Source organism: Mustela nigripes, chromosome X (genome assembly GCF_022355385.1).
Source record: "Mustela nigripes isolate SB6536 chromosome X, MUSNIG.SB6536, whole genome shotgun sequence".
Classification (NCBI taxonomy): Eukaryota; Metazoa; Chordata; class Mammalia; order Carnivora; family Mustelidae; genus Mustela; species Mustela nigripes.
The window spans coordinates 18,022,311-18,037,692 of NC_081575.1; the positions used below are offsets into that span (position 1 = coordinate 18,022,311).

Sequence of the window (15,382 nt, forward strand, 5' to 3'; positions counted from 1 at the left end):
CCCCTGACACCAGTGGTCCCAACAAGATTACCCAAAGTCATCCTTCAGTGGCTCAAAGTCTGGGGTAGATGATCACAGGAAGAATTTCCACTGTCATTTATTTATTGGCTACTTGTGATCTAAATCTAACCATGGGATAGAAAGTAATCCATGCTCTCAGTAGAGATGGGACCCAAAGGATTGGCCAGCCCAAAGGGCTCAGATGCCCATGTTAGCTACTTTTTTTTTAGGTTTACTGCCCAGTCCAAATATAGCCTTAGTTATCACATTTAAGCCATCTTTAGCGCCCGCCCTCCAAAAATTGGCTTATTACACCCAAGTGAGGTAGGTGATTCCTGTCTTGTGCGCTGGGCACTGGCCAGAATCACTCTGGCGTGCCCTTGTGCAGTTTTCTGAGGAGCCAGTGGGTGGTCTGGTGATCTGATGGGAAGAAGGGGCCCCTGAAGACAAACTAGTCCAGTCTGCCTTTGGTCCCAGAGTTTCTAAGAACCACTCAAGAGTGTTTCTCTCTAGGCCTCTGTAAGAGCCCAGGCTATACTTCATTGGAATGTTCCCGACTGAGTCAAATTCCTTATAAAGTCTTAAAGTGTTATAATGAACAGGGGCCTTTGGGAAAGCACTTAGTCCAGCACTTTTACTGTGTAGACGAGGAAACGGAGAGCCATCTTTCCTGTGGGAGGAGGCCCTTGCCAAGGATCACACAACAGAGTTGTCATGGGGACAGCTTTTTGACTTTTAGTCCATGCCTCTTTCTCTTACCTTGTGCTGCCAGTACCTTTCCCCACCCACAGTGACTCCAGGGAATAAGAGACCAGTGGCTATTAACCAAAGTGTTTTTGATAGAGCTAGAATAGCTCTATCATATATATTATATATGTATATAATATATATATGACACATACATGTGTCATATATTGCATGTTGTATGTATTGCATTGAGGTGGTATAAATGGAAGGGACCAATCCTTATCAAAAATGTGTCCTCTCGGGGCGCCTAGGATGGCGCAGTCGGTTGAGCATCCAACTCTTGGTTTCAGCCCAGGTTGTGATCTCAAGGTCGTGGGATTGAGCCCCGAAACGTGCTCAGCGTGGAGTTCTGTTTGGGGTTCTCTGTCCTTCTTCCTTGGCCCCTCCTGCTTATGCTCTCTTTTTTCTCTCTCTAAAATAAATAAACACCTCTTTTTAAAAATGGGTCATTTCTAAATGTTCTAGGACTGGAGACTGAATCATTAAAAGGTCATTTCTGTGGTTCTGGAAGACTCTGTAGTCAATACTGTTGCCCAAAGGCCAAGGATAAGATTGAAATCCTTGTCAACTGGAAGAGAATGTAGGCCAGGAAAATGGTCCTGGAAGCCAGGTTTAGTATCTTGGGGGAAGAGGACTCTGTGGAAGGAGCAGTCAAGACAGACCCAGGAAACCTGGCCTTTTACCTGTAGGTGTCATTGGACACTTGGTTTGAAAAGCCAGTTCTGTTCCCAGAATAACAAGATGTAACAAGACGGCGTAGTGACGGGGGTTGGGATTCCTGACACTGGTCTGCCATAAATTCCCATGCTTCTGGACCATTTTCTGACTTGTCTCTTCCCCAGATGAAAATAATCATGCATCAGAGTTCTTGAGTCCTGTCTATGGACCCCCTGCTCTGCTCTACTGAATTCCGTGCCTGATGCCTTCTAATCCTTACATTGGCCTTTCTATACAGGTTATTTTCAGGTGCTTTCTGCTCTGTTGGACCAGCCCCTTGCCATACTGGTTGTTCAGTATGTTGAATGTCATCACTGGTGTGGGCACAATACTTGTCCCCATTTTGCAGGTGTGGGAGTCAAGGCTGGGAGCTTAATGCACCTTGGCAAGGTCATGCAACCAGACTCGAACCCAGTCTGTGCACTTATTCTGTGGTCCCTCACCATGTCTCAGGCTTGTGTGTAAGCAAAAGTTGAGGCCAAGCATTTTAACTCAAGGAACGAAGACAAGTAGCTTTTTTGCCTAGGGCCTTAAGAAGCACTGGAGCCTTTCCCCGTCTTCTCCATTTCTACCCTCACCCCCTCACCAGTTTGAACAGGAATCCTTTGCCTGGGGCCTTTTGGCCATGGGCCCCTTTCCCATTTAGGGAACCCAATATAGCTTGCAGAGTAAGCTTTTTTTTCACTAGGGTATACTGTATTTGACCTTCAAAGACCAAATGAGGATGTAGCCCAAGGTCTGCACGGAGGTGGAGGGTAACTGAGCAAAGCAAACCCAGATCACATCCAGGATTGGGGGAGGCATCCTAAATGGGGCAAAAGGTGGGAAATCAGGGGCCCAGCAACTCATGGTATGGGGGCTGTCAAGAGGGTGAGAAAACCAATCCAGTGTTAGAAACTAGAGTGGGTGAATGGACCATTTGCTTGGCAGCTCTGCCACAGGGATAGGTAATTGGTTCCTACAGAGTGTATTATCCACCACAGATTTGCAATCAGACCAAAACAATGTCGGTATGTTTTTTTTTTTTTTTCCTCCAAACTACCCTTTGCAAAATCGGAGCATCTGTGTAGCCTTTATCTGGGAGTGTGTGGATCTTTCTGCTGAGATTGACAGCAATCACCAACAGCCCAGGATCCTGGCAGATGAAGAAGCTGCATAAGCAGAAAGAGAAATGGGGGGGTCAGTTGTGCATCAATTAGATTTTCAATTAAGTTTCCTTGTGTAACTTTTCTATCCTAAAGAAGTGGCCATTGTATATTTCACATAAACAAAGCTGTTTCCCTGGACAGAATGATGATCAACTGCATTTCAACACGGCTATTACTGTTTCGGCCATATTCCCATTTATGCATCGGCTCAGAATGCTGGGCTCTGGGCTCTTAGAATGTTGGGCTCTCTCTTAACTCCTAATAGCATGTTGCAGCAAGAAAAGGACTAGAGATTGCTGTATTCTTAACAGATTTGGCGCCAAAATAAATGGTGAAACTATTAGAGAATTGCAGAAGAGACTTTTGCCCATGATCAAAGGAGTGTTTGGTAAAACTAGGATTTAGAAACCAGGTATCCTGATGTTCAGGCCAGGGATCTCAGATTTTTACAGCTTTCGAAAGTTTTCTACATCTTCATTTGGATCCTTAATATCAAAGTGAATAGATAGCTTTATTAATTTTTTTTTAAGTTTCTGAAGCCCTGGGCATCTACCCTGAGAATATAAAGCCCAGGGGGCTGGTGTTACCATTGGAGGTTTCCAGTTAGCATGAATCACCATGTGGATTTCCATGGCCCCCGCGTCTCCCCCAGTTCCCATTTTTCCAATGATTATATGTATCCCCTTCATTTTCGTCTTTTCCTTTCCTTGTTAATTTGACATTTAGGCCGTAGCTGTCACTTGAGGAATATTTAGTCACATCTTCTCAAACCCCAGCCCCGAGGTGGTTACTCTTTGTTGCTTCTTGTCTATCCAGTGAAGACTCTATCTGGGTCATGGTCATGAGAACTCCTTTTGTCCACCACCTGCTGTCCTAGGACATGACATGCCGAGGGGTGATGAGCCCGATCTCAGAGTGCCACCCAGGCTAGCTGTCATAGAACACCACAGCATACAGTGAGAAAAACTCTTCGTGTTTTTACAGCATTGCCAAATGCAAGCATGGGGAGTTCTAAGGACAAAAAATGGCCCAGCTGTAAAGAAGTATTTCAGCCTTATGTTGGGGGGTGGACTTCCACAAGGCAAATTTGCTAATGCAAATAATGGCAGCCCCTCCCATCAAAAAGAGAATTCTTTCTAATTCAGTTGTTGAATCTGATGCCATTGGATATGTTCTTTGTACATAAATAAAGACATAAAATGGGGGAGAAACTTTTCTAAGGCTAATAACATACAGTACATTTCTGTGGAACTTTTGTCCGCAAAGATGGCTTAAAAAAAAAATCTTCCATGAGATTATAAATTTCCTGAAGGCAGGGATTTGTGTCTGTTCTAGTCACTGCTGCTGCATCCTCAACCCCTATAATAATGTCTGACACATGGGAAACACCAAACTTGTTTGTGATTTGTTTAGTAAATGTATTTTACATACAATATTTGAGATGTACTGTGTTCATTTAATACAGCCATGTATACTGTAATATGATTGCCATTGTAGAGATATCTAGCATCTCTGTCACGTTATATAATTACCTCTTCTTTTTATTTAAAGAGCCCTTTTAGGGGCACCTTGGTGGCTCAGTCAGTTAAGCATCTGACTGGATTTCAGCTCCAGTCCTGATCTCAGGGTCCTGGGATCGAGCCTTGGGGTCTTGGGCTCTATGCTTAGCAGAGTGGGCTTGAGATTTCCTCTTTCCCTCCCTTTGCCCCTCCTCCCACTCACACTGTCTGCTCTCTCTCTCCCTCTCCCAATCTCTCTCTCTAAAATCAATCCATCAATCAATCTTTTTTTTTTAAAGATTTTATTTATTTATTTGACAGAGAGAAATCACAAGTAGATGGAGAGGCAGGCAAAGAGAGAGAGAGGGAAGCAGGCTCCCTGCTGAGCAGAGAGCCCGATGTGGGACTCGATCCCAGGACCCTGAGATCATGACCTGAGCCGAAGGCAGTGGCTTAACCCACTAAGCCACCCAGGCGCCCCAACCAATCTTTTTTTTTAAGAGCCCTTTCAAAAGATTCCCTTCAAACGCCTGGGTGACTCAGACAGTTAAACGGCTGCCTTCGGCTCAGGTCATGATCCCAGGATCCTGGGATTAAGTCCCGCATAGGGCTCCTTGCTCAGTGGGGAGCCTGCTTCTCCCTCTCCCTCTGCCTGCTGCTCTGCCTGCTTGTGCACACACTGTCTCTCTCTCTCTCTGTGTGTCAAATAAATAAATAAAATCTTTAAAAAAATAAACAAAAGATCCCCTTCAAGAACATTCCCAAAAAATAAACAAAAGATTCCCTTCAAGAACATTCCCAAAGAGTGTATGTGTGAGTTTAAAATGGGTTCATAAAGTTAATTCATTTTTTTCTAATCAATATGCTTTTCCTTTTTTTTTTTTTTTCTCCACCTTTTCTCCCCATGACCTTTGATTCACTTCTGATGACTGCCCACCCTTCTGGTTGATGCACCTGTAACGTCTTTTTGGATCACCCTTGAATATTCCACTTCTGGCAACCTGGATTCTCAGGTAAGGCAGTGAACTTCCAAAAGTCTTCTCAGTGCAATCATCAGGCAAACTTTCATAGGCAGTTGAGAAATTTACATAGAATTTTTTTTTAAATCTCAAGAGATAATAGTTGCCCTGATCGAGTTAAATGTGGTCCAGTTCCCATATAAATCAATTATGTGCATACTTCTATTATTTGAGGATTTCTATTAGTGCAGTAGAATGAAAATTATGGTTCTGGAATGTGCTACCTATTTGACTTTGGAATTTCCTAGTACTGAGAATCAATATACACCTTAATGGTTTGTTTGTTTGTGTTTTTTGTCATTTTTTTTTTTAATTTTTCACCCAAAGTTGTGTTACTTTATGTTCATGAGGCTGAGTGCAGTGAAAGAGGTCTTAGCCTTTCTTCACTGTTTAGGGAAACTAGGTCATGGGGTAGCTCAGAACATTCTAGATTACTTCTTTCTTGCGGCTGGAATGGAAGAAGAGCACATCGGGCCCTGGATGGTAAGTCAGCTAATGGGTGTGTCTTGTCTACCAGAGCTTTTGTCAAGCTCACCAACTACATCACTTGTTTCTCATAACATTAGTTTTTCCCATAGTCTTAACAACTCACCGAACCAGGGAAGAGGGCCTTATCCAGGAACTGATGTTAAGAGTCTTACACTAATTCTCAAATAATGAGGCAAAAGCTCTGCTGCTGGCCAAGCAATTAAAAGTCTTTCTTAGCTTACTTCTAGAGGCTTCAGACATACCCAATGTGAAGAAGTGCTTGTCCCATGAAAATGTACAGGCTATATAACTTGCTTTGGGCACAAATGTGTTATTACATTGTGATACTCCTCGTCCTGGCTTAATATACAATGAAAGGCTAATTTGAGTCCACTTGAACCCTTAAATTAACAATTGACCCATGCACACATACTCATTCCCTGCTAATATCAGAAATTCATGTAATAGAATTAGCATTTTGTAACTCTTAAGATGTATATTAAGAAAACAGCTAAGACTATTTTTTTTTTTTTTTTTTTGCATGGAGAAACATTGCTTACTTTGGTGGATGACTTGCATTTGGGGAAAGGGACTGGAGGGATGATTTATGTATCACTGTGTGTGCACTTTGAGTTTTCATCTTTTCGAAGAGCGTCAGCAAAGTCTAATCATTCTTTTCCTTTGGCTATCTGTGTTTCATATATGACTGATGATATCAAAAAAATATCAGAAATTCCTCCTAGGTCGTTTTCATCAGGCGTTTCCATGTTAGTGATGCCATAGCATTTGGTTCTGTTTGGTTTTTGGTTTATTGACCTTTGTGTTTCACTTAGATCGCCATCACTTGAGGGAAAGGGTAAGGAAAGAGCATGACCGAGTGACAGATCATCTTCAGCCAATAGCCTGCCAGAGGTCTGGCTCTCGCATTGTCTTGCCCATATGAGTCCCCTGATTCCTAATCCCCCACTCCTGGGGAGGAGCACATAGGGAACAAAGTGGAGGAGTCATCCATGAGTTGTTTCCTTGTGGTTTGGGAAACTGGAAAAATAACACACTAGCAAAGCAAAATGGCAAATGTTTATTATTTTAACTCCTCTCTGACCAAGTTCTTGCTAGCACCTGGTTTTACTGTTCCTTTAACAGGTGGAGGATTTTTCAGATTCTAGATGCAGCAAGGTAAGTGAAAATGTATTTTTAGTTTAACTGAACCCCAGTAAGCTAGAACAAACAGACTTTAGAATCAATTATTGGTTTGATTGCAGTACAATGAATAGTTTGGTTTTGGCTTGGACAAATTCTTTCCCGGGCTTTTTTTTTTTTTTTTTTAAGTTTAAATCAGCTGAAACAAGCCAGGCATGTAGTTTCAGGTCTGTAAAGCTGACCCAGTGCAGAAGTGGGATGGATGCTCAGGGCCAGCACCCCAGACAGTCGGGCAGTGGGTCATTAGCTCCTTTTTCTCTTTGCTGAAATAAGATGACATGGTAGTTTTTGCGAAGAACACGCCACCATCGACAAAGTGTTTTTCTCTGTGTTTCAGGCATGCCTGCCTGTCACTAGGCTGGTTGGTGGTTTAGGAAACAACTAGGTCAGCATTTCATCGAGGGAAAAATCAATTATTTGAAAACATCAGGGCTTTAAAAGTGTGTAAATATGGAGCCTTGCAATGTAGAGTAACCCTAGAGGTGAGGGGCCTTTATGACAAGAACTCTGCAGCAGAGCAAATTCTAACCAAACACAGCAAAGTTCTTAACTGCAGGGATGCAGAACACAAATGTTCAAGAACACTCCAGAACAGCAGCACCTTCGCAGTACCCTCATATCGCAACCAGGGCTAAAGAGGGTAGTGAGAATCATTAGCTAGCTTGTCAATGTGTGCACTAGTTGCTTGGCATGCAGGTTTCTAAGATCATGATGCTCACCAGTGCTATATTTGGACTATTACAGGTTTGTTGGCACCAGAAATATTTACCATTGTCTTTGCTTTCTCTTCCAGTCCACTGAATTCCCATCCTAATACTCCCTGGCCTAAAGGGTTAGGGAGCAAAAGTGGTAGCCTTGGGATTCCTCCACAAGGGGCTGATTCTCATTCAGATAGAATTGATGCACCACTTCTTAAATGCCCAGTTTGGCTTTCAGGAGCTGAGCTTCCATATTCTCATTAGGGCCTTGGTGGATTCAACAGCTGAGAATAGTAAATTCAGTCTTTAATTCTGTGGTCAGATTGCAGTTCCTTGGGATAAATGGTATTGACCCACATAGACCCCTAGTCATACAATATGAGTATGGGAGGGCATTTAAAGATTATAGTGGGGTGACTGCTTAAGCCCCATCTCTGCTTTGAGCCCTGATTTCCTTATCTGTAAAGTCAGAGAGTAGATGATCAGTGAGATAATGGCCAATAACATACAGTCTATTATCCCAGGAATTGCTTTAATGGGGGAAATGTTGAGAATTTTGTTTTCATTTTTCTTTAAAATTTACTGCATGATAGAAGCACGTATCTCTACCGGTTTTGCTGTATCACAGAGTGAATCTTGATGTGCTCTGTTTTGATTATGGCTCTGATGAGTTTGACTAGAAGTCATTGTCAGAGCAATTGATGCCTACTCTTTGTTTATGAGAAAGGAAGAAAGGTATAGATGGGGAGATGGAGAAGAAACAGCTTTGGTAAATGTCACTGGGGCCATTTTTAATGCTGGTGGGCTGAATGATACATGAAAACCATTTGCAAGGCTAGGATATTTTTCAGCCACTAGTAAAATAATAAAGTAACGATTCATTTGGTAATCCCCACTGCACATGCAGTTTGAGAAATATACAAGATTATGATGATCTCTGCCTCATAATTAACAATTTGCATAAATGCTTGCTATTATTTAGTTGTCTGAATGGATTCTGTAATCCAGGGAAAGAAGGGAACAATCAGTGGAAGCCATCCCAAATGTCTTGTATTATTGCTACACACATGCACAATTAACAGTGATACTAATTGTTTCACACCAGAACCTCATTTGTTTTTCTATAGACAGCAAAAACATTAATTGCCAGAGTGTCACTCTCTCTCTCTCTTTTTCCTACAGCCAGCCATATTATAAGGTCTGCAGTTGCTTGTAAGCAAATGATTTGGCTGGATTTTCAGTGTATCATTCTGTGGTGGAGTTTCCAAGTGTCTGTTTAAATTAGCAATCAACAGTTCGAACAACCAAAGATGATTTTTATAAGATTTTAACTGTTGGCCTCTATGCATTTAAGGAAGAAAAGGGTGCTGACATACCAACCAGTTCTGCTGCTGCATTTGACATTCCATTCCACACTCCATACTCCATATCTTTAAAATTATTGGCATGAGACACACCCATGAGAATCACAAAAGCTCGAGGCTGGAGGAGACCTTTAGATCACCTGTCAAATTCCTTCACTTTTCAAAGGAGTTGGACTGTCAATCATTTCGATGTCAGGAACAACCATCGAATCAATGATGCCCCCCACTTTTTTTTTTAACGTTTGAACCATTGGGAGCTATTATAGCAAATACATTTAAATGATAACAGGATGCTTTAGAATCCTATGGCTTCAGCTTCTTTTCTAAAAAGCTGGATCAGATTTTTTAAAAATACGCCTCCGTAAGGTTACCCTAAACATAGCCATCGTGTTGACTGTATATGTATGAAGGGACGTCAAAGCACCTGGCAATGGGAGACCGTCAACCACTGTCCGCTCTTTCCTCCTCGTGCACAGAGGACCCAGCTCACGTCAGCATGGTGCAAGCGTCACTCCAGTGCCTTTAAAGTCAGTCTGTCCCCCGGTCAAGTCCTGATGCTGCCACTTTCTCACAAGTGTGACCGTGCATAACTTATTTAACTTCCGTGGCCCGTCAGATTCTGTACATGTAAAATGTAATCACTTTATAGCTTTGTTGCAAAAATTAAGTTGAGATCAGGCCTATCAAGCACCTGGCACTGTTCTTGGCAGGTTATAAGCCATCAGTACGTGGTAGTGGTTATTACCACCATTGTCTTGCAGACACAGTACAGTCTTTGGGGTACACACATATACACTTAACCACATCCACAAGTGGGCACACGAAGTCCACAAGAACGACATTGGAAGTCTGCTTTCCTAATAGTCATTTTTGACCACCATGTTTCCAAATCTTCTGGCTTCTTCTGTGGCCTCAGTCTTCTTGAACTCTTTGAAGTTTCTGGTGTTTTTGCACATCTTCTCTAGCCCGAAAGCATTCATCATTTATCTTGGTTCACCTCTCTTCTTCTCAATGCTTCTTAAGTTTCCTTTGTTGGGATTTCTTTTAGAAGCGCGTGCACACACACACACAAACACACACACTCACACAGCCTCTCCCTCCCCACTCATGTGTTTAAATGGAGCCATTTCCAAGGTCCTGTCATTGATCTGCTTCTCTTCTCTTGCTCTGTTCTCATTCTGGGTAACTTCATCTCCCCACATGGCTTCACCTTTCACCTCTACACTAATGATTCCCAAATTGACCTCTCCAATCTTTAACTCGTTCCGGAGCTCCAGGCTAACTCCAATTTCCAATTGCCTGCTGAGCATCTCCAGGGCAGGATATCCTAGGAGGCAAGTGTAGTCTGGCTTTTGTCATCCTGACTCAGGAGTACGGATGGGGGAATCTAGCTTCAAGAAGCAGGAAGAGTCGAAAACACGGAAGAAGGCCTGCACATTAGTTCCAGCAGATGTGAAAGGAGTCTAGGTTAAGAAAGTGGTTCAAAATGCATTTTCCAAGGAAAGCGAGACAAGGTAACTGTGTCTTTCTGTTACAATGAACTTAGAGATGTAAACTGCAGCTCAAACTTTAAAAGTAAATGTTTTCTAGGGATAAGGGAACAGCTTCCCTAATGAAGATTGAGTTCAATTTTTAGGTGCTGGAAGGCTGGCATGTTTGAGGGAAATGTTAATTAAAAATATCTTTCTAGAGATGATTTTTATGGTTAATCTTGCTTCAGGGTATTGTTACACAGACACGCACGCCAGGAGGAAGGATAATGTATTCAACCCGAAGGATGAGCATGTGGGAATTTGGAGAGCACGTGCATGCCTAGATAGGTACACACACGTTGGGTCAGATGGGCCCAAAATTTTTGAATGGGTGAACATAATTCTATCAGAAGGTAGATTTTTTTTTTCTTTGATTCATTCTGAAAGTATTTATTGAATACGTGGTAGAGGCCATGCTGTCTGTGGACCAATGGGACTGTGAATATAGAACATATAAAGCATCTGTCTTAACTTCATAATACATTTTTCTTTAGATATATGCAAGTACACTGAGAGTTGAATTTGGTCTAGAACTATCTGCAGCATGTGACAGACTGTTCGATGACTATAACCTTGCGGACAATCTTAGTGAACAAAGAGGAACTTAAGGGAAATAAGACAATGCTAAAGTGGGGAAAGAACATGCATAAATTCGAATTAGGAATTGATTACTTCCTTTAAATTTGGTAAATACTGAATTACTTTGGGGTTTTACATTTCTAGCTAGCTTTCAGTGTTTCAGGCCAGAGTAAGAATGATTGTGTTGAACTCTAAAATTTATGTAGAGCAAAGGGATAGACAAATTCTGGTTAATTCTTATCGTATTCTTTGTAATTCTTTGTAGAATTCTTCGTAAATGAGCTGTTCTCACAGCAACTACTGAGCCAGCTTGTAGCTTCAGCACAGGGAACAGTATTCCTTTTGAAGAAGGATGACCCCATTCCTAAAATTACTGACATCCTTCTAGTTGAGTTACCACCCCATGGAGTCTTCAGAGGCCATCTTAGCATCCAAATTGTAATGGGCTCTGTCAGCGGGTGAGATCTTGGCCTTCATGGTGTACCCCAGTCTCCTCTTCTGAAATTTAGCTTGACCTTTTCCTTTTGTTTGCAAGTCTTAAATCCAAGTGTTCTTAGTCCCAGTTGTCAATTTTAATGTCTGCTTCATGATCATTCTTAATTCCCAAGATCCTTGTGGCATCTGTAATCCTGAAAACCTACTCTGATGCCCCCAGAGTTCTTGCTATGGGAATTACATCAGCACCTCTTGCCTTTGGAAACTCTTATAATAATGCTGCATATATTGCCTGGTGTTATTTTTTTTATTTTTGCTCTAAATTAGTTAGAAACATTGGTATACTTCCCTTGTGATTAAAAGTAAGAATAATAAAACCATACTTGAATTTATAGTCTTGGATGTCTTTGTTCTTGTCATTTGTATCAACCATAGTCTGAGTTCTTTTACCTTGATCATATTTATTCATTCAGTATGCATCTGCTGAGTACTTCATGTTTAAGCACTATTCTAGGCACTGGGGACAATAAGACAGACACAGTCCCTATCCTTGTCTGTCTTTCTTTCTTTCTTTCTTTCTTTCTTTCTTTCTTTCTTTCTTTCTCTCTTTCTTTCTTTCTTTCTTTTTTAAAGTAGGCTCCATGCCCAGCATGGAGCCCAATGTGGGGCTTGAACTCATGATCCCAAAATCAAGCACCTGAGCTTAGATCAAGAGTTGGACACTTAACTGACTAAGCTACCCAGGTGCCTTACTGTTCTTGTGTTTCTTAAGGGGTATACAATGTATGTTGGAGGGAAACTGAAAATAAACAAGTATACAAGTAAATGAATATGCTAATCTCAGAGAGAGATAAGTGCCATGAAGAAAATAAAGCAAAGTGGATGGATGATGATGGGATGGGTAAGGAGTGATCTGGCTGAATTTTGCTCTTTGCCTATGTCCATTTTGTACAGACCTCACTATTACTTTGTCTGGGCCCTTTGGTTTCCTCTATTTCATAGTAGATTTGATACTAATTCTGATTTTGCTCTTTCTGGGTACTCTATCCTTGGGACTACCTTCCCCTACCTAGTTCTGAAATAGTACCCAATATACCCTCTTATTAGACTTTTCTTGTCCTTGTCAGCATTAGAATTTGACAGGTTCCTCCCTCCCCTGTCCTAGAAGGTCAATGGGCTTATTACTCCCTTAATGATATTTCACTTGATCACTCAAGGCATTTTTTGTTACTCAAACTACCCTTCAAAAGAAAAACACGAGCATTGAAAGTTAGTAATTATTGTGGCATTTGGCTTTTGTCCACTTCTGCAGAGGGAAGAGCCCTGGACTGGGAGTAGGAAGACCCAAGTGCCAGTCTTCACCACTACAAATGGTCTATATGAGCTGAGACAGATGACTTCCTCTCTGAGTCTGTTTTTTCACTTCTAAAACCGCTGTTCAAAGTCTGTGGTCCCTAAGGTTCGTGCTAGCTCTAAAGTGGTACAATTAGTTGTTTTCAGAGACACGGGCCAAAATTTCTTTCCAACAGTCTGTGTGATTTTGTAAAGTGGATGTGTAGGAACATTTTCTAGTATAATCAGAATTGCTTAGATTAAGCATAAGTTTTCCGGCAAAAGGCAGCTTTACAATTCTTGTAAATGTCACAAGAAGTTAAAACATTGCTTCTTGTTTTAACCTCTGCCAGCTAGGGCAGCAATTTAACACCACAGATGCAACCGTCAGCTTCTTAAATGTGAATATCTGAAAGTTCACTGTCTTTTCAGCTTGCCCACAGGAAAGTTTCAAAAAGAACCAAATACCACTAAAATGAAGGAAGGCATGTTAAATTGTCTTCAAAATGACATGAGGCGTGTTGCCCTCTAGTTGAGTCAGGTGCCAGGAAAAGCACGTTAACCCTTAGAGGGCCACTTCGGATGTTTCCAGCCATCACTGGGCCATCTTTGCCGGCACCTCGGTGAAGCTCAGTGAGGAACTGAGGGACAAGTTGGGAGGTTTGCCTTACCTGACTTCCCCACACCTTCCTGCATCTTCTGCCCTGGACTTTTTGGGAGAAAATGGGGAAGCAGGAAGCGTGGCTGCAGAGAAGGCAGACCCGATAGGAAGTCACCACCATTACAAGGGCTCTTGGAACTCTCATGTCTGTTGGCACTCTTCCACTTCTGATTCCAGCACTCCACCATGTTCTGAACACAGCACGATTCGGGGAGTGCTGTCTCTTAAAACCCCAGAGAAAAGCTGGCTGTTATTTTTGTGGCAAGGGAGTGTGAAGGAGAAGAGGATCCAAGAGGGCTTAGAAACTCCAGGAAGTGCCTGCATAATTTCTGGTCACAGGATTTGGACACAGAAGAGGAAAAGAGGCTTATGGGAAAAGGTGAGGAGGGAGTTCCCGTAGGGCTCCAATTTAAAAGGCCGTAATGTTGTGCAGGTGAGGAAACAGATGCCCACCAAGACCAGGACTCACCTAAGTACACGCGGTGAGTGGCAGACTCAACACAAGAGCCCAGGTCAACGGCCTCCTGTTGGGCCCCTTGACTGGTGGTTGCCTATACTAACTGCTCTTGGTTGCTTACTTTTTTGTTCCCTTCTGCTGTTTAATCTTTGGTGCTACTTCTGTTCACAGCACTTGTAATTCATTATTCTCAAAGAAATATATCAATGAAGGTGAGCGAAATCCCTTAGCAATAGGTAAAGCATGTTTTGATCTGGAGGGTTTGGGGTCACTGATAGAAGAAGGTGCCATTGAGGAGAGAGTGGCTGGATTGCAAATGGAGCCCAAGACTCAAGATTCACTGGAAACAAATGCTGAAGGGAAGACTGTGGCTCTAGGCTGGGGATCCACAGTCAAACATATACACCATTGCTTTAATACCCATTTTTTATTACAGCTGGAGCTCATTCTCCATTGAAAGATGCAAAAGTCTTTGATTTTAGGTTCTCAGTTCCTTAAATCCTTTTCCCAGGTATATTTGTTGCCTCTGCCTTATCTTTCTATTTCACTATTCTAGATTTTTTTTTTTTTTTTTTTTTTTGGTCTGCAACATCTTCCATGCATTTGGTCTCAATGTCTTCTCTGGGGCATTTGTAATATAGCTACATTTCACTGGAGATCTTATGTGCACATAAAATGGAGAACACTATTTCACAAGTTAGAAATTACTAGATTATTTCTTTCCCCTTCCAGAGTTAAAATATTTCCTACTTGGCAAATGGCCCCTCTTCGAAATCCTAAAATTGCACTAGGAAAAAAGAATGACTGTCACTGTGTCACTATGGGGCTCTCTGCCCCTTCCCTTTCATTGGCTTATCGTCCAATTTGCTCCATTGATTTTTTTAGACACTCAGAATTGCCTCATCATCCAGACACTGAAATTATAAGAGCCTTCATCAAGGCCTTATGTGGTTTGAAAACTTTTCAAACTTTCATACTTTGGGTGGTAGGTATGCTAGAGACCGTGTGTAAATGGCATTTTGGCAGCACATTGGTCTTTCTTCTCATGGCTTCCACAATTTCCGACTTGATTTCTGCTCGCCACAGGGCACAGTTTACCTTCTCTTCTCTGGGAACTCTTGCTCATTTGTCAGGAGCCCTAAAAGGAGGCTGTTCATGGGCAGCCATGGAATGTCAGAGTCATCCCAAAGTGGCATAAATGGGCCTTTAAATGCCCTTTACTGATTGTTTCTGTATTAAAATGGAAATGCACAGAAGACTTTATGAAGAGCCTGTACATAGTCTTTCCACCATTTTTTTTTCATATGAATTAACCTGACAACGTCACAGATGATGCATGAGGCAAAATAGTTTCTTAAGCCCACTGCAGCTTGTTTGCATGAAAAGAAATACAAGCTACAGGGAAGAAATGGACACTCTTTGCCTTAGGCCGGAGCCGTCTTCTGACTCACGCACACATTTCCCATGATCGCCTCCTTTCTGAACCCATGCAGAGGAAAGGGGTCACCATGATACTCTTTTGCACA

General features: G+C 42.0%; 1 protein-coding gene across 4 annotated transcripts in view; it reads left to right on the forward strand.

Annotated features, from left to right (window-relative positions):
* Positions 1 to 15,382, forward strand: part of HS6ST2 (heparan sulfate 6-O-sulfotransferase 2) — a 280,921-nt gene that overhangs the window by 191,854 nt on the left and 73,685 nt on the right. For 2 of the 4 annotated variants that reach the window (XM_059386144.1, XM_059386147.1), the window contains exon 3: positions 6,742 to 6,774. The exons of the other annotated variants lie outside the window; for them this stretch is intronic. In XM_059386144.1, coding sequence (XP_059242127.1) covers positions 6,742 to 6,774 — 33 coding nt within the window. The remainder of the gene's footprint in view (positions 1 to 6,741; positions 6,775 to 15,382) is intronic. 4 annotated transcript variants of the gene reach the window in all.